A 17,502-nucleotide genomic window follows, 5' to 3' on the forward strand; every position below is an offset into this window, starting at 1 on the left:
TATATTGCTGCAAGGGTTTGCTGTCCACGGGGCTCGCTTCCAGTGAGAAGGCTTCATTTTTGCAGGGTTGAAGCATCACATGGTCTTTGGGCTTCGTAAAGTACGCGTTATATGGCTGCGGCACTTAGTAGCCACTTCCCCACAAGTCTCCAAGCAGAAGTGAAACCGTGGGCTCTGTCTTCCGAGTTACTGGCCCGAACTTTGGGCCTTTGATAGCTCTTTCCTGGTTCTCCTTTTTGAGCTTCATCGCAAGCAACAAATTAAACCGCCTTGGGGTGTTCCATGCAGTGGATGTACATCGGGGCACACCAGCTCCGCCGCATCTTCGAGCCTCTAGCCCATGTCTGAGGGTTCTTTTGTTTTTCCAGTTAAGAACATCGGGGAAGCAGCCCCAAGTCAAGGTTCTTTCTTTTTTAAACGGCTTGTCCCTTCCTTTGGAGAACAATGGCACCGGCGATGGACGTGGGGAAAGCATGTGCAGCAACAACAGCAAGAAAAAAAGCAGCTCCTGCACGACACTCTCGCCGTGGGAATGCGCAAAGCCAAATCGTCTCAATGTAGTATAAGCACTATGGCTTCTGGAAAGACGGCCACCGGCACCAATGGCAACAGCAACTGTGGCAGTAACGGCACCAGCCTGGACCTCGGTATATCAGGGTCAAAGGTTACCAGTGGTGCCTCTTTCGCAACCAGGAACAGCAGTAGCGGCATCAACAACAGCTCGGTCAGCAGTGGCATTTCAAGCCAGCTGCGACTCGGGTCCTGTCCTGCCCTCATTAGGAGCCGATACTCTTTGCCGTTGACAGAAGCCCCTTTCACCAGCAGCAGCAGCAATCTGTGCCTTCAGCAAACGGCAGCACCAGCTCACGCAACTGTTGCTTGTGAGAAACATTCGGAGCCTTCCGCAGCCTGCTTTCAGTCTCAGCAGGAGAACAAGCAGCCGAGGGAACAGCAGCAGTTGAGAGAGCAGCCGGAACAGCATCAGGCGGAGCAGCAGCAGGAGCAGCACCATCAGGAGCACCTACAGGGGCAGCATCGAGAGAAGTGTATGCAGATCGCGCGGAAACAGGACCAGCTGAGAGAGCATGATAGAGATTACGTCAGCCGCCTGGCACAGCAGCAGCAACAACAAGTGAACAAGCAGCGGCAGCAGCAACACTCTAAAGAGCATCAGCGCATCAAGTGTAAGCAAGAATCAAAAGAAAAACACCAGCAACGCCAGCATGCCGAAAGCCAGGACAGCGTACAGACCCATCCTCCCTCCGGTGCTCTGCCCGTGCATCCTCCTTCTGTAGCTTCAGAACACGAATCACGCCACTTCTCTGTTGCTGCAGCAGCATGCCTTAGTGGCATCGGCTCGAGCAGCAGCAACAGTGGCAGCACCGTTAGTGACAACAAGGACAGGCATACCGTGGATCTGCCGTCTGAAGCTCTTGACGCAGCTGCAGAAGCAATGCGAGGGGTGTCGGAGCAGGTCCGATTGGCCCGACTTCGGCTGCAAGAAGAGCGCCTGAAGCAGCATTATCACACGCAGCAACTCCAGCAGCGGATGAAGCCTCAGCCGAAGCAGCAGCAGCGTCGGCAAGCCGTTGACGTCTTGGCCGTAGGCGGCCCACCACCTCCGCGTAAGACAGACATGCAGTGTTGCTACCAGGGAATAACCCCATGACTTACAGACGGACTAGAGCAAAACGCGGAACTGATGTAGGAAGAAAGGGGATACTTGTGCCGAAAGAGGCAGCTGTTGAAGCTGAGCGGCGGCAGTTTACAGGCTATTTGTAGGATGAATAACATTGCAAGCACTTCTTATCTCACAATGTCGTTTTTGCGGGGTCTCTCAGCGAGTGTAGCTGTTTCATACGTTTCTTTTTCTATTTCAAAATTGCCTTTCTCGCTTTCATATTTTTCAAGAAATTAAATCAAGCAGTAATGGTTGAAGTGTATTTGCTTCACAGGAAGGCATTCGAGGAACTGTCGTCTTGATGAAGGGTCGTACTATACTTTCAAGTCTGCAAGGGTGAGGTATTGTAGGTTTTAGGCCCAGGATTTCGGGGCCGCCCTCTAGACTGTTTACGGTATAGGGTATAACGCTTAGAGTGTTAAGTTAGGTGCTAGGGATTTTGGTTTATTCACAGGTGAATGGAGTCACGGTGGAGCTGAAAAATAGAGAAGAAGTTGCAGCATCGATCCACAGACTTCATTGCGAATACGGAATTCCCGTTTGTAGGGAATTCGGATTTCGGTACGTTTGCTACTTCTCTAGTGGCTTGGCTGCCACAAACAAGGCTGTAGGGCATTTATTAGCATGGCAAAACTGTAGGAACTTGAGCAAGTACGTTTTAGGCTTAATTATCCCTTTTCTAGATTGTGAATGTACGGATGAGGCCCCGGTATCCAAGTTTAGCTTAGGGAAATGCGTTGGGGGAGAGTACGATGAGTCGCTAGAAGCGCTCAGTGGTTGGGGTCTGTTTACTTGCGAGCTCTGTATTTTTGGGACGTTTTTAACCCGTCTCCTCACACGCATGCATCCATGTCTGAAACGATGAGCATAGATGCAGACAGATACAGAGAAAGAGGCAAAATCAAGCGGAGAGCTAATGCAGCAAGCAGCAACAACTGATTGCTTTGTTTCACCTGTGTCGTATCATTTTTGCAGCTATTTCATGCTGGCTGAGCAGCACCCGCTGCACCGGAAAGCAGGTTCAGTTATTCGAAAGCCTTTTAATAACATGTAAGTCCTATCAGGACCCAAGTCTTATCCTCAAAACGTGTTGGCCTGCGTTTCACCACCCATGGGAGTTTTCGCCGTCAGCTTGTGTACATTCAAGCCTTCAATGCTATCACGCAGTTCAGCAGAAGGCTCATGGCTTTTCCTGGAAAACAGCACTTCAAAAAGTAGGAGCGTAGTTACACACAGCACTGGAAGTCTTATACTGCGGAAGGAAGTTAATTTACGCTGACAGATAATGCCAGTGGAGTGCTATGCTGTAATTTTCTCAGCAGAGACCGGCAAGACGCATTGCACCAGCGAGCCGCCTCCAAGAGCGGGCGTTCAGTCCGGCCGGCAACCGCAGCAGCACCAAGTAACAGCGACAGCGGCCAGAAACTTAGTACCAAGTGGTCTTATTCCATACGGATTCGGATACGGCAGCTACAGAGGCCTCAAGAATTATTGCAACTGCCGACGCAGCTCGGGATATTTTTCCACGAATTGGCCCATCTCCGGTATCAACGAAAACACCTGTTCTTGTGATGCACTGTGTTCTGTTCCACATATCCAACGGGTTTTCGTTTCGTTTATGTTTGCTTGTGTTTTGGTATTCTTTCGCCTTCCTGACATCGCTTAGCGTTGCCTATTGTTTCGGCGCTGTTGCTAATGCGGCCGCGCCTCCTGTCGATTTCCCTGTGAACATCACTGCTTACGGCTGCATTTTCTCATTTTCGTTTATATGTATATGCAACGTACACATGTGCCGGTGCTGCTGTTGCCGGTTTGAAGGTTCATGAATCATGGCGTGGGCTTCGCATGTCTACTAGCTCGCATATTTCGCTACGCGACAGAGCGGGGACTCTTTGAGCCGGTAGGTCTTTTGCTTAACTGAACGTATGCCCATAATTTATGTGCACGTAAAGTTTGTCCAAATAAGAAAGCCATGCCCTGAGCCACTCCTGCTAAGCCACCGATACCTAGCAGATTGGTAGTCCTGTTGTCAGCGTTCCCTGTGTTCCTTTTCAGACCTTATGTGCATCCATATTTCCCTGGTTTCTTTCTTTTACTTTGGTACTGGGCTTCTCTTTTGTACTCTGTGACGGCATCTCGTTTGCTGCTTCCTTTCTTGTTGCTTGTGTTGTACTTTGTGATGGCCACTTGTTTGCTGCTTCCTTTCTTGCTGCTGCTGTTTTTCCTGAGGAAAACCGTCTTTTTGTCAGTTCTTGTTCTTGTTTGCGCTTTGCGTATCCGTCGCACTCGACTCATACTGTGAACGTAATGGTGCACGTATGTTTGTCCGTGCTCTTCTGTGAGTACTTGTATCGCGTTGCCTTCTTATCGTCATTTCTCCTTGTCTGGACATCTCTCTGTTACCTTTGCTCGAATGCTTTTATCTTTTTTTCCTTTTGCTTGTCTGCAGGGCTGCGAGTCAGAATTGCCTTCTCCCTGGCTGTGGGAAAGGGTCGTATTCTATTGTGGCGGCTTCGTGTCGGATGCTGTGCTTCGGCAGCTGCTGCTAGCAGATCCAAAGGCTCGCGCTGCTGCAGGCACTGCGTGCGATCTCGAGGCAGCGCCAGCTGCGTCCACTGTTGCCGCTCAGCGACGTCTTCAAGGAGAAGAAGCTGCTGATTCAATGCAGCCAGGTTTCGAGGAAAAACCAACTAGTTGTGCTTATCCTTCAGCAGCTCCTTCTACTCCTTCTTCAGCTGTTGGAGCAGTGCCGGCAGAGGCTGTTGCCAGCTGTGAAAAGACTTCAGAGAAGACACGCAGTAGTCTCATGCTGCATGAGGCTGCACGCATCCAGACGAAGCCCCTGAGAGTGCAACAGCAGCAGCGTCAAAAGCCCAGAAGGCCCTCCTGTAGTGGCACTTTTCAGTTCACCAATCCCCATCCTACTGGATCCACCTACAAGACAGCAGGACGAACTGCTAGCAGTAGCATGATTAATAGCTCTGTCTCAGCTCCCCGGCGGTCAACAGGAAAGCTCAGTACTTGTGCACCGCAGACAGAGCTTTCGCTACAACAGCGAAAGCAACAAAAGCAGCAGCCGCAGGCTACACAAGAGCAGCAGCAGCTGCAACAACAGAGCCTAAAGCGTCGCAGTAGTAGCCAAAGTAGCAATAGCAGCAGTGGTGTGAAACAGTGTGGCAGCCAGTTCTCACAGCAGCGCAAGAGAGAAGCCAGCGTGCGAAGGATTCCTGTCCCTATAAAGCGTGGGTCGCCCCAAGCAGTCGCGCGCTGAACAGTTCCTCCGTTTGCTTGCGCTGAAGCGACGTCTCGCGCAGGAGCAAGATAAATGCAGTAGTTCAGTTTTTTATTCGATTCCCGCGGCGACAAGCCTCTTTGCGTGCTGCCCCGCTGCGGCAGGATTCCCGTCGCTGTGGCGACTCCAATGCAGCAGCTAAGTGTTGTGCGATCGCAGCAAATATGAGTCTCATGCTGCACCATGACAGTTACGAGGGAACTACTGCGGCGAGCGGCAGCCAGGTCCCGCAGTAAGCGTGTGCCGATAGCAGTGAACATTTTGCTAACTGCCGCAGCAACCAAGCGCCGCAGTCAAGCCGATCGCTTTACGACAACGTCGTGCTTTATTCGCATCTTAACTTGTTAAAGGTAGAATAAGCTTTTTGTAGAGCGCGTCCTCGTCGCATATCCACAGAATTTGCATACATCGCTGCCTTTAATAGTCACGGGAGCGCAACCAAGGCTTTAAAGGTCATTAGCAGGAGGAAAGCAGAACTTCGTCTGTCTTTGAGCATTGCACTGCAGAAAGCCGTGAGAAGGAACCTTCAGCGGCAGAGGACCTGCTGTGGTTGTCTGCCTGCCTTGCGGATATTGTAAGGCACCTATGCATACACAGAGTGGAAGCACCTAGCGCATACCCACATACAAATGGAATTATAGCCTTTGCAGAAGTCAGTTGTCGCTATGCTACAACTGACAATGCGGAGGTGCGGCACTAGCAAAGCAACAAGTTTACCAAACATCGCAAGCACTTGAAGAGGGACACTGGATACCCGAAGGAGCCTTGTGAAGCAAAAAGGGAAGAGCTCAGCATAGGAAGGCGCATGAGCTTTTCCCGCAGCTCAATCGCAGTAGCCTTGCCAGTTTCTCACTGTAAAGCTGGAGAGTTGTGGTATTAGCAGCATCAGTGCCAGCTCCTCTGTTTCTGTCCCGAATTGTGCATCACCATAATAAGGCTCTCCTTGTACGGCCGCGGGCAGTTTGAGTACGCCTCTCCAAAAAATTACAAACAACTAGTGGAAATCGCTCAAAGCGGAAGTACACTTCGACTATTACTATCAGGCATATTTCCCTTCGCAGCGGGCTGCCACAATAAACGTTACAATATTCGTTATAGGGCGAAACTACCCCCTGAAGCACATTCCAGCACGTTCCAGCCTAATAAACACTATTTACACCATCACAACGCAAAAGCTAGCTTAATCAATTGCGTTCCCTAGCAATCACTTGCATCCTTTCGCCTCCTACTATCGAGGCCACCTCTGACTTGGTCCCACAGGTACCCGACTCCGCACTTCCATAATGCACCAACCCGGTAAAACCATCCGTTGAAATTTTGCATCTCCCAGCCACGGCTTGCGGTCTATGTGTATGTTAGTCTTTCTTGAGTATCTTAAGCACGAGATGAAGGTTTTTCTTGCTTGGAGCAAGCAGTATCAAATGCTGCGCATGCGCGGCGATTTTACGGTTTACATTCTGACGCACAGTGTGGGGCCTCAAAGGCGCGCATCCAGAAGCAGGCAGGCCCCTCTTAATTTTGCATTATTAACTCAAGGCCCTGGAGACGTGTCAGTCAACCTTTCATTAGGAACCTTCCTCCTCCTGCAGCTTGCAGTTTCCTTTTCCTTGTGCCCGCTGTCTCGCCCAGTTGGCTGACCTGCTTCATTCACAAGCAGGCCGCTAGCTACAGCAACAGACACTGCCGGTCTCGTGGCTCGCAATCTTACTCGCTAACATGGCATTGTCGAGGCATGCAATTCAGGCAGTAACCAGCAGCTGGTCGTCAGAATGCAGAGATGTGTTGAGGAGAAGCGAAAATTTTAGTGCTCGGAACAACGGCAAAGCATGAGTGTTATCTTCAGAAGTGGCATATACAACTCATCAACGCCGAGCCTACACATTCGCTCAAGTATCCACTGCTTTTGGGATGGATATATTCTCTGTGCTCAGCTGGCAGCCACCGTGTGTGGACAGACTGTGGATGTGCTGTGCAGTAGATGTGAGGAGGTGCTCTTGTGTTTTCAAAAGACCGCCCTTTTTCCCAAGTAATTGCGAAAATCAGTTCCTTAAAAGGGAATGCACCCACGCTAACCGAACAAAAGGGGAATGCACCGGGGACAAGAAAGGCTTGACTCATTACATTATCAGAATGCACTTCAAGATGCAAATATAGGTGCCCACATTATTGTTGACAGGCCCCCCAATACTTCACAGGGTGTCTTCACATTACTACTCTGCACACATATTTTCTGGAGCCGAATTTTTCCGTAGATATGTTACCACTCGCTCGAATAGGGCAGGCCATCTCTGTCACAAAGCGCTGGAAATGTGCTCGCCAGTTTGGCAGCGTTTGTGAAAAATGGGCTCTAGCTGCTGCCGGCCCTCACAATTCAACGCACGATTGTGCGATCTGTCGGCGAATGAAATTGGGTCTGCACGCTCACTCATGCAGCGCATCTGAGATGACAGATCTACGAGTCATTAAAGGATGGCTTTGCCTCCAGCTAATACCCCTTAAGCAAGTCAATCAACGAAGGAAGACGCTTCTTTCGTTGATTGGCTTGCTTACACTGAATGCCTGTTTCTTGCCAGCACGATAGATGCTATTAACGCCACCCAGGAGGCTTTCCATATTTAACCGGGTTTTAGGGAAGTGGCAGAGACATGAACAGGTGTTGTTGATGCGGCTTTGACACCACTTTGTATGAGTACATCTTGTGCAATGGTCTTCTTAAAAATTAACGCGAGGAACTGTAAGAGGTTAGGAGGTACCGTTCTCCTGTTCGCCGTTTGCTGCTGTTAAGGCGGGGGGTAGGAGAACGCATCTGCTGGTACACAGCTTTGGCGGAAATCGCACTGCTGGAGTTGCGAAAGAGAGCGCAGAGACCTGGCAACGGTGCCTTGCAGACATTCACCGTTGAGTCAACTCTGACGTCAACGTCTGCTTCACTTCTTGTTGATTCATGAGAGTCACCAGTATTTCTGGAAACAGAATTTTGCTCTATTGTAGTGGACCACGGTGCCCGTTGGATGTATATGCTAGGAGTAAATGTATCTACTGGAATTAGTGGAGGGTAACTTGAGGTAGTTCACACTGTACTTGACTGGCTATGCCTCAACTTAGTGTCCAATCCTATGACGAGTTGACGACGCCTTCAGGGCACGTTACGAGTAAGGGAAACGTACACTGCACGATTCCAAAAGTTACTAGAGGCATATGGAACAAGACTGGCTCGTACGTCAGTGGTTTGCAGGTTAAGACGCCGGAGATGCTCCATCGACGGGCACTGGCCCAGACTGATAGGAGACGCAGGACGCTCGAAGCATTGTTGTGGACAGGGGCTAGAACCACAGTTTCCATCATCATGTTTATCAGATAAGTACATTAAAGATGCCTACATTGTTACGGGGAGCGAACGCCTGTTGCAACCATACGCAGAAGCAAGGGCGTCCCTGAGTCGCTTCGTGGTAGTGCTTTATTAAGGTCGTCACCGCTACTCCTGCAGCCATTTTTATAGGCAACCTTGGCTTCCGTTATGCCCAGCGCTTCTTTTCATAACTACTCGCCTTGGCTTCATCGAAGTCGCAATCTCTGTGTAAGCGATGTCTAGGACCCATGAAAGCCTCTAACGAGAACTACAGTAGCAAAACGGAACCTAAAAAGGCAAACTGAAACGCTTTGTTTAAAATATAGGCAAAACTCCTGACTAGAAGGTCCGGCTCTACAATGGTAACAGGGAACAGTCCAGCCCCGTCTACTAAGGTCCCTAAAGTAACTATACTTATAGAGCACTGCATAGCAAATGGGCGGGAACAGCCAGACACCAAATTAATCTTCCTACATAACAGCCTTCAAGGTACTATGAAGTTAACGAAACTCGTTCATCCACGCATGGGGCAACATACAATTCCACCAAAACTAAGACTTCCTTCACCAGGGCACACATGCAATCTGAACAATAATGGCTCATTTCCAGTATTCTTCTTTTATCGGCTCCTCTGAAATGTGAATATAATACATAATTGGGAACTGCCAGTCACCAAATGCTTTGAACGCACAGGTAGTACTGTGCTGTCTGAGAGCCTTCAGTTGGCAGGACCCAATTGACGCTCATGCAAAGCATCAACATGCGCGCGATCTCAGCAGCATCTGTGAGGTCTTCAGGAGATGCAGAATTTTGACGATCAGCAGAACTGGACAATTTCATGGCCACGGAAGCCCTTACAGACATTTCAAATTAAAGTTTACACTAAACCTGGAAATGCTGCAATTAGTCATGATCTATGCCTAGGAATATACTGTCTTTTTCAAGAGCCCCTTTAGGGTGACTCGAACGCCCACTGGAACTGGTGGTCCAATGGCAAGTAAACCCCACATTTCAATTAGGCCTTCGTTACGGGGGAAATGGCCTGTCGAGGGACTCCCCAGAGGCAAGCATTGCTCTAACATTTCTCGGGTGGTTTTAGTTCAGAAGCACGTGCGAGTGCTCCTGCCCTTTTGCTTCACCCATTCGAATGTGTTAGAACGACCTTTTCGCCAGGAAAAATGGATGCGCGTTTTGGCCTCCGCGAGGCCCAAACACCTCCGGGGGCCTATTCTTTAGGACGCGCCCAGCTGTTAAGAGCTTCCTTGCCTCAAGGAGAGCTGCCGGGCATGGCTGTGACAGCGGCAGTGATAGAAGTTGCTTTGGACCCCCCCATCAAGGGGATAGATCCACTGGTGTCTGAAGTGTGTGGGAGGCCCTTGAGTCGGGTACCGGTAATAAGAATATACGGGCCCTGGGGCCCCGGAGGACCGCACTGCTGCCTGAACTTGCACGGCCTCTTTCCTTATTTCTATGTTCCAGTACCTCCGGAGGCTTATGGAAATGGCGCCCCTTCCTTTCTACGCGCCTTTGCCCGTCGTCTGGTGCTGCAAGCAGACCGGCTCATGGCATCCAAGGCTCGTAGTTCTAGGGGTTCACGCTTTGTCAGAGGAGGTGGCTCTGGACAACCTTACGTGGGGGACGGACTTGGGCCGAGTGGGAGGACAAATCTGAGCGGGGCGCCTCCACCGCTTGTGCACAAAATAGAGGTAGTGAAGAGACTACCGTTCTATGGATACCACAGGGAATTTCATGCTTTTTTAAAGATATCGTTAACGATCCCGAGTATGGTGGGACCCCTGGCTGGACTGTTGCTGCAGGGAATAGTTACAGGATCCCCTCTGCAACCGTTTGAAGTGCACTTGAATTTCCAGGTGAGTTCACTTATCTGCATTCATCCTTATGCTCCTTGCATGCCTCTGACAGAAAATGAGAGACAGGAAGGGACTGGATAAGACGCAGTTACGTTACAAAGGAAGCTTCTGCTCTACGTCTGCTTGTGTTGTTGCTGCTGTGCCCCAGTCGCCGTACCAGCTGTTACATGTTCACGCAGGACCGAATGCACCCTGATGCCCGTTGTTTGGACAGTTGAAGCAAAGAGAATACACTGCCAGAGAGTAGCATTCACCCTTTGCTGTTCTTCAGCGTTTCTTCGTTTCTGTGCAGACCCAGGTTTTGGCGGATCTCCATTTAAGAGGGATGTCTCCTGTCTTCGTCTGGAAGCCCCTGTACAGGGCTCCTGTACCTCTGCATCCCTTAGCTGCTGCAGGAATCAAGGTGCATTCTCAGGCTAAGCCACAATTTGGCCCTTCAAGGGCACCTTCCCTCGGCCCACACCATATTCTGTCAGGTGTAACCAAAGAGATGCAGCAAGACGAGGCTCCAAATATCTGTCGGAACGTATGTGGAGGACCTGTATCCCGAGAGCTGGAAATGCTGGGCATAGGAGCCCAAAAGACCCTAGATGCTTTGGGGTGGGGTAAACTACTGCACCAAATGCAGCAGTTGGAGCTCACAAATACAGCGAAGCCAGCAGCAGCAACATCGGGATCCGCGCAGACAGATGATGCCATGGATGGCAAAAGCAGTGGCTGCAAAGATAACATTAGAAATTTTGATTCGATTTCAGGCCTGTGCGAGCTTCTAATGAAGGCGATCCCACCGAAAGGCCCTCAAGGCCTTCGGTTTCTTAAGGCACCCCGACGCAGCAAGTGCATGATAGAAGCGGACGCAAGGGCAGAACAGATCCTGAACCCCATTTTAGCTGCTGAAAGGGCAGAAGCAGAAGCAACGGCAGCACCGAAGCATGAGCAGCACCGGACGCACGGGGAAGTTTCCGGCATGCAGCAAAAACTGCAGCGGCAACATTCACAAGCGAGCGCATTCAATGTTAGCGACATTATTGAAGGCAGCAACAGTCCCAGAAACAGCAGCAACGCCTTCGCTGCTCGGCTGCTAGGCAGCGTCGCGGACTACTGGAGAGAGGAAGCAACACGGGCATCAGCATTGGGGTTGCCGCCCCCTTCAGCATCTGGTTGGGGACCCCAAGCAGGCGGTCGAGACCCTGAAGGGGCGATTGCTCCAGAGACGTTGAGGATGGCGCTTCGCGACATTATGCAGCGTATTAATACGTGGAGGCAGCAGCAGCATCAACAGCAGCCGCTGCAGCGACTTCCAGTGCAGATGGATTTTGGTAAAACTGATATGCCACAGCCAAAGCACCAGCAGCAGTTGCAGCGGCAGCCCGCCACACCTGTTGTTGGGTGTTGCTTGTCTCAGAACTGGGAGGCCTCTCAGGTCTCGGACGCTTCTAACCTGGACGTGGAGGATGGCCCCGGTTCTCCAGACGAATCTGTATCGATGGAATATGCAGCGGAAGGGCCTTCTGCTGGAGATAGTTGTGTGCATTCTTGGGGAACTAGGGAGCGATGTATATCAGGGCTCTCACAGAGACAGCACGAGTCTCTCCGAGGGCTCTGCAGTAGCCAGATTTCCACGAATGTCCCACAGTATCTTATTGAGGGCCTGCCTCCTTCCCAGAAAGCCTCTGTTGGTCTGCAACCCGCATTAGAGGCGATTCCTCCTACTAGTGAAAGCTTCCTGGATATTGCAGTGAGCAAGAGCGACGAAACTGAACGCACCAGCAGCAATGGCGCCAAAGGTAGCAGCAGCTTCAGTGTGTTGTTAATGCGCTTCACCCCTTTTTGTTTTCAGAACATTGGAGACGAAGCGTTCGCCGCATTGTTAGCCTCTCAGGGGTCCATTGGACCACATGCAGACGCAGAATCTCTTGGGGGCGCCTTCGATGAGCAGCCGGGCTCCAGAAGGGTCCGTGTTCATGTTGCGGAAGAGGATCGTGCTCTCTCTGGGGGCAGCAATGCGGACTGCAGTAGTCTCAGCGACAATTACGACAATGGCTCTCGAAGGCGAAAGAAGAACTCCCAGGATGCCTCCGAGTCACCACGCAGGAGACGAGAGACGTCTCCCAGAATGTGTGCAGATAACAGATGTGGGCAGTGGACAGGCAGAAGCGGCAAAAGAAACGAGTACTCTAGCTGTGAGCTGTCTAGCGAACGCAAACGCTGCTCTTCGGACTTTGAGGATTCACTGCAAGCACGCGAGGCACGGAAGGTCGCAGCTGAGGGAGTTGGCAGGCCGCATCGTTTCTGCAGCAGCAGCTGCATATCTGCAGCGGCCGCTGGTGCTACCTCTTCAGCAACTCAAAGCAGCCATTTGGCTAGGAATCTTTGGACCCGTCATGCACAATATGCCTATGCTGAACACAGTGCAGGGTCAAAAGCAACGGCAACGGCAGCACAAGCACAGGTGCAAGCTTCCCCAGTGCCATCAACGACGATCGTGACTCATGTACCAGCGGTGGCAGCTGATGGGTCTGAGCCGACAAGCAGCAGCTCATCGTACACTCCAACAGTCAAGCTGGGGCCTCGGTCGTCTTGTGAGGACCTGTCTCCGACACAGCCTATGAAAAGCGCACCAAGGTTCCATGGAAATTTCCCGCAGGCAGCCCGAACAACAGTGACTGCAGCAGCAACGGGAACGAGTGGTGCTGCAAGAGATGTTCAGAAGAAAGGCGACGGACCCAACAGCAAGAACGACGACCACAGCAGCAACAGTAGCAGTAACAGCTGCCAGTACAGACCATCAAAAATTCGTTCGCCAGTGGGGGACAGGAAGGATTATGCTGCTTCCGAATCGAATGATCCTATAATCACTCTCTCTCCAACTCCAGATGCAGGAACCGAACGGTCGGGCTTTGCGGACACAGCACTAGAAGCAGCGGATCAGGAGGAAGAAATACACCCATTCTACAGTAACCCGCGCGACGTACCGTCGGCAATTAATCCACTGAAAGCGACGCCAGGAGGCCGGCTACAGCAACAGCAGAGTGGCCTGACTGCGCCAATGTGCGCATGCGTTGAAATAGCGAAAACGACAACGACAAAGGCAACTACAGCAGATGGAGAGTCATTGGTCTCTGAAAGGGTGGAATACCAAACTGAGCTCTTGCGCTTTCTTCACCAGCAACAGCGACTGCAGAAGCCTCGTCGGCATGAGCTGCAGACGCGACGTCAGCAGCAGAGCAACAGGTGCTGTTTCGTCTACTTCAGGCCACCTCCAGATGTAGCCCAGGTGTACGCGAGCTGTCCTCTAAGGGTCAGGCGCAAATGGCAGATGACTGTACAAAAGCGACTGCAGAAGCAACAGCTGCAGCAGCAGCTGCTGCAACAGCATCAGCAGCAGAGCAGTAATGCCCAGACGAAACGCGGAGCCGCTTTACATCACGTGAAGGAAGTGTGCTGTGATGGCAAACCACTATTAGAACTGCAGCAGCAGCAGCAATCCAAGGAGACGACAGAGCATAAGCAGCTGCTTCCAGTACGCCAGCAGCTCAACGATCCCAAACCTTTAGACGCAGGGAGCTCTTGTCAAGGAAAGTCTCGAAACAGCGGCAACAACAACAGTAACAATGGCCGAAACAGAACGAAGGCGCGGATGGCAACTCGGCTGGACAATCACGGCAGGATTGTGAGCTACGTAACCCCACTGCCGCAGCAGGTGGACTCGTCTGCCGTTGCTATTACGTCTCAAAGCAGCGGCAGTAGCAGCCAGAACGAGCAAGCCTCTCAAGTAAGCGTGGCCTCAGAAGTGCTAAAGGCAAAGAAGGGCCTGAGTGAACAGCGAACGGAAGGACCAAGGGATGTCAGAAATGCCGACAGGAGCGTCCAAGGGCATCAAGCAGCAAGCTATGGGTCGCTCATAGCTTTGGAGGTCATCACAGAGTGCCCTGTTGCAACAGCTACAGAGGCAGCTGCAGCAGCAGCAACGCCTAATCCGTCGACATGTTCAGTGCTGGCTGTCTGCTTTGTTCTAAGGGACGAAAGGTTGCAACTTTCTGTTGCGAGATTACAGCAGCAGCAGCAGCAAGAACTGTCCTACTCGGACGTCAAAGGTGTTATCATATATGACCCCATAGGCTCAACAGGAAGTTCACCTTGGCAACTACCTTGCTCTGTGGGATTTCCACAGAATCCTGTGGAGAACCTCGTATTGGGGTGTATCGACAGCTGCGTCGATAGGAGGTGGTGGCGATGCGTTGTGAAGAGCGAGCGAGAGTTGCTATTGCAATTTTGCAGCGTAGTTGCTGCAGCTGACCCGTCCTTAATGCTGATGTGGGAAGAGGGAGGGAGAGGTCTGAAGTTTCTAGGGAGGCGGGCTGATGCACTCGGCATTGGCCAATTGTTTAGGACTAGATGCAGCCGACGGTGCGACGAGAACACGTCAATATGCTCAGAGGGGAGGCGATGGAATGCCTGCAGCGACAAGCAATGGCAATGAGACGTAGCAAACCATAAACCGCCACCATCCTGACTTACACACTCACGTACAGGCACAGGGACGGCTGGCGAAGCACTAAATGGCTCGCAAGACACGAACAAGCCTGCAGAAGCCTCAGACGTAGATCAAAGGAAACAGAAACAACCATTGGAACTTCCCCCATAAGATGTATACGAAACCAGAGAAGCACAGAGCCGGGAGCGACATGCTGAACGAGCCAAATACTCAAATAATGTGGTAACTTTATATTGGTGGGAGCAGTGCATACAAGCAGCAAAGACAATACCTGTGTGATTTTTGGCTCAGGGCGGATGACGTGTCTTCTGTCTGCATGTTCGACCCGTTCTCCACTGCTGCTACTAGTGGGTTCCAAGGGGCACACGATGCTTTTGAAGCCCCAAAAGCAGCTGGATCCACCAGAGGCTCGGAGGACACTGGCACTGCTAAAATGCCTGAGATACGTCGGAGGCGGCGGTGGGTGCGAGGAGCTTCTGTTGTGCCTGGACGGCTTCTGCTTGAAGGCTGGCGTCTAATGCAGAAAGAGATGAAGCTACAGCACTCCGACCTGAGCGGAGTTGCTGCAGATGTACTGGGCGTCATAGTGCCTTCTATTCCTCCGAGCGTCGTTGCCGCCACGTGGAAGCAGGCACAGCAGACAAGAAGACGCAACAAAATTCTGCAACTGCAGCAGCAACATCAGCAGCAGTGTCAGCAGCGGCAGGACGAATTGTGGGCTCTGCAGTCGATTGCCGACCTGTTGGCATACGTTATGAAGAGGTGACCCTAACAGGAGTCCCTAAGGCCCAAGAATTCCTGGCTGTGTATTCATTTCAGGGCAGGACATTTCGCTTGAAGGGACCGTACTCAGTTGTGTCTGCCTTTCCCGTTTTCAGGGTCTGTTTATGTGTTCGTCTCGTGGACAGCTGCGAAATTTTGCCGCGCACTTGCGAGCTTGCTAGACTGTATGGCTGCTGTCTTCACTCCGCGTTAACTCGAGGCAGCCAATTCAAGGTTGAAAACATTCTTTTAAGGGCGACTAAGAGAATGAATTGCGTCCTAGTATCTCCTTCCAAGCAGCAGGCACGCAAGAGTCACAATGTCGGCCCCACAGGGCCTAGTTTCAGTATGGCCCGAGCTCTAGACAGTGAAGCCAGGGCTTTGTGAAGGAAACCTGATCAAGGTATTTACTTTTCTGGCCTATTGCTTCTACAGTGCTCACGTTAATTATGATCTGGAGTTTGCGCGTGCTGTGCAGGTAACGGAACAACCTGCTACTGTGGGGGTGCCGCTGGTCTTAGAACCGCTCTCAGGGTTTTACTTCTCGCCCGTTCTAGTCTTGGATTTTCTTTCGCTCTACCCATCCATTGTAATCGCCAACAACATCTGCTATTCCACTTGCCTAGGCTCCGTCGAGGTAAGCCTTGAGAACTTAGACACCAAAAGCTACATTTTGAGTCGTGGGACCTGACGTTAAGCATTTATGCCAATACAGATCCTGCACCTTACACAACATAAGGCTTTCAGATCCAACGATAGCCTCGTGAGAGGTTGACTTCAGGTGGACCCCCTGGAGTCCGAAATGAAGACTTTGGGTGTCCTGACAGTCCATACACCACCCCAAATCTTCGCACAAGTAATTCAGGCGCATGCAGAGGCCACTGCTGCTGGCCGTAAGCCACAAGGTGTAAACTCTGAAGGTTTAACCACGAACGTGAATAAGGAAGTATTTTTCTCGTGGAGCCAACGGTTTACCTGTTTCGCGTACACACCATCTTTGCAATGCTAAGGCAGCTGACACAGTTTTTGTGCTTGCTTTTTTCTCCACCTTTATCAGTCGCTCTGCCAGGTTCTCCTTGCCTGCGTAATTGCGAATGCGCAGCCTTTTCTTGGCCTAGCTCGGGAATCCCTGAAGAAGAACCAATGCAGGTCCTGCCTGGAGGGAGCATCTTCGTATCACGTCGAGTACGCCAGGTGAGGCGCATTTGGCTTTTCCTGGTTGCGTTTTCCTCTCGGCAAGTAACCTTGGTGTTAGGATACTACGCCTAGACATAACTATTTTATTATGGTTTAGCTATAGTAGGGCTGCACTCCAGGTGGTGTTTGCAGGGTGACATACGGCAGTTGCTCCACAAGGTCATTTGAGCTTTTCATATCTTAAATTGTTCATGGTTTCTTTTTGTTTGTGAGAAATAGGGCATATTGCCGGCCCTATTAAACGATATCCTACAGACACGTCTAATGGTCAAGCAAGCGGCGAAACGTTACCAAGGTAACAAGCATGCACACTTTGCGATGTGCGTACACTTCGCCTTTTGTCAGATGGTGTGTTTTAAAGGGAAGGGCACCGATGGAGGTGCAAAGCCCTTTCATGTTTCATGAAGTTAAGATGCATTCTAGGGTAGCACGCACCAAGGAACTGCGCATATAGCGTTTTTGAGTATGCTCTGTTCCTCATGGTCCACACACCGATGGAGGTGCAAAGCCCTTTCATGTTTCATGAAGTTAAGATGCATTCTAGGGTAGCACGCACCAAGGGACTGCGCATATAGCGTTTTCGCCGTTTAGAAGGCTTTGAGATCATCGAGAGAGACGCTATGCTTCACAATGCTTGTGGGAGTAATTGTATAAACTCAGGTGAAGGCTATGCTGATCAGGCGCTCTTGAGAAAACTTGACTACCGTCAGTTTGGCCTCAAGATGATAGCCAACGTTACTTACGGGTAACAGTAGCTTATTTAGCCGATACAGCTGGCACTAACTGTGATTGTGAACAAAAATATGCACCACACGCACACGAATATGGCATGGATGTGTATGCACCGTTGCA

The 17,502-nt window shown here is 51.0% G+C and overlaps 3 protein-coding genes across 3 annotated transcripts; all 3 read left to right on the forward strand.

Moving 5' to 3' along the window:
* Nucleotides 1-340: 340 nt before the first annotated feature.
* ENH_00013050 (hypothetical protein, conserved) lies at nt 341-4,952 on the forward strand (the record flags this gene model as incomplete). The annotated part of the gene is made up of 7 exons (XM_013578790.1): nt 341-1,625; nt 1,956-2,017; nt 2,136-2,242; nt 2,657-2,731; nt 3,001-3,225; nt 3,500-3,581; nt 4,131-4,952. The coding sequence occupies 7 exons, from the start codon at nt 341-343 to the stop codon at nt 4,950-4,952; spliced, it is 2,658 nt and encodes an 885-aa protein (XP_013434244.1).
* A 4,548-nt stretch (nt 4,953-9,500) lies between these two features.
* Nucleotides 9,501-10,274, forward strand: ENH_00013060 (DNA polymerase , related; the record flags this gene model as incomplete). The annotated part of the gene is made up of 1 exon (XM_013578791.1): nt 9,501-10,274. The coding sequence occupies one exon, from the start codon at nt 9,501-9,503 to the stop codon at nt 10,272-10,274; it is 774 nt and encodes a 257-aa protein (XP_013434245.1).
* Nucleotides 10,275-10,518: 244 nt separating this feature from the next.
* ENH_00013070 (DNA polymerase , related) lies at nt 10,519-17,399 on the forward strand (the record flags this gene model as incomplete). Its single annotated transcript, XM_013578792.1, has 8 exons — nt 10,519-14,603; nt 14,983-15,453; nt 15,570-15,774; nt 15,932-16,090; nt 16,235-16,346; nt 16,556-16,647; nt 16,870-16,945; nt 17,311-17,399. 8 exons carry the CDS (start codon nt 10,519-10,521, stop codon nt 17,397-17,399), a joined length of 5,289 nt encoding a protein of 1,762 aa, XP_013434246.1.
* Nucleotides 17,400-17,502: the final 103 nt, after the last annotated feature.

Source organism: Eimeria necatrix, genomic scaffold (genome assembly GCF_000499385.1).
Source record: "Eimeria necatrix Houghton genomic scaffold, Enh_scaff13, whole genome shotgun sequence".
Taxonomy (NCBI): Eukaryota; Apicomplexa; class Conoidasida; order Eucoccidiorida; family Eimeriidae; genus Eimeria; species Eimeria necatrix.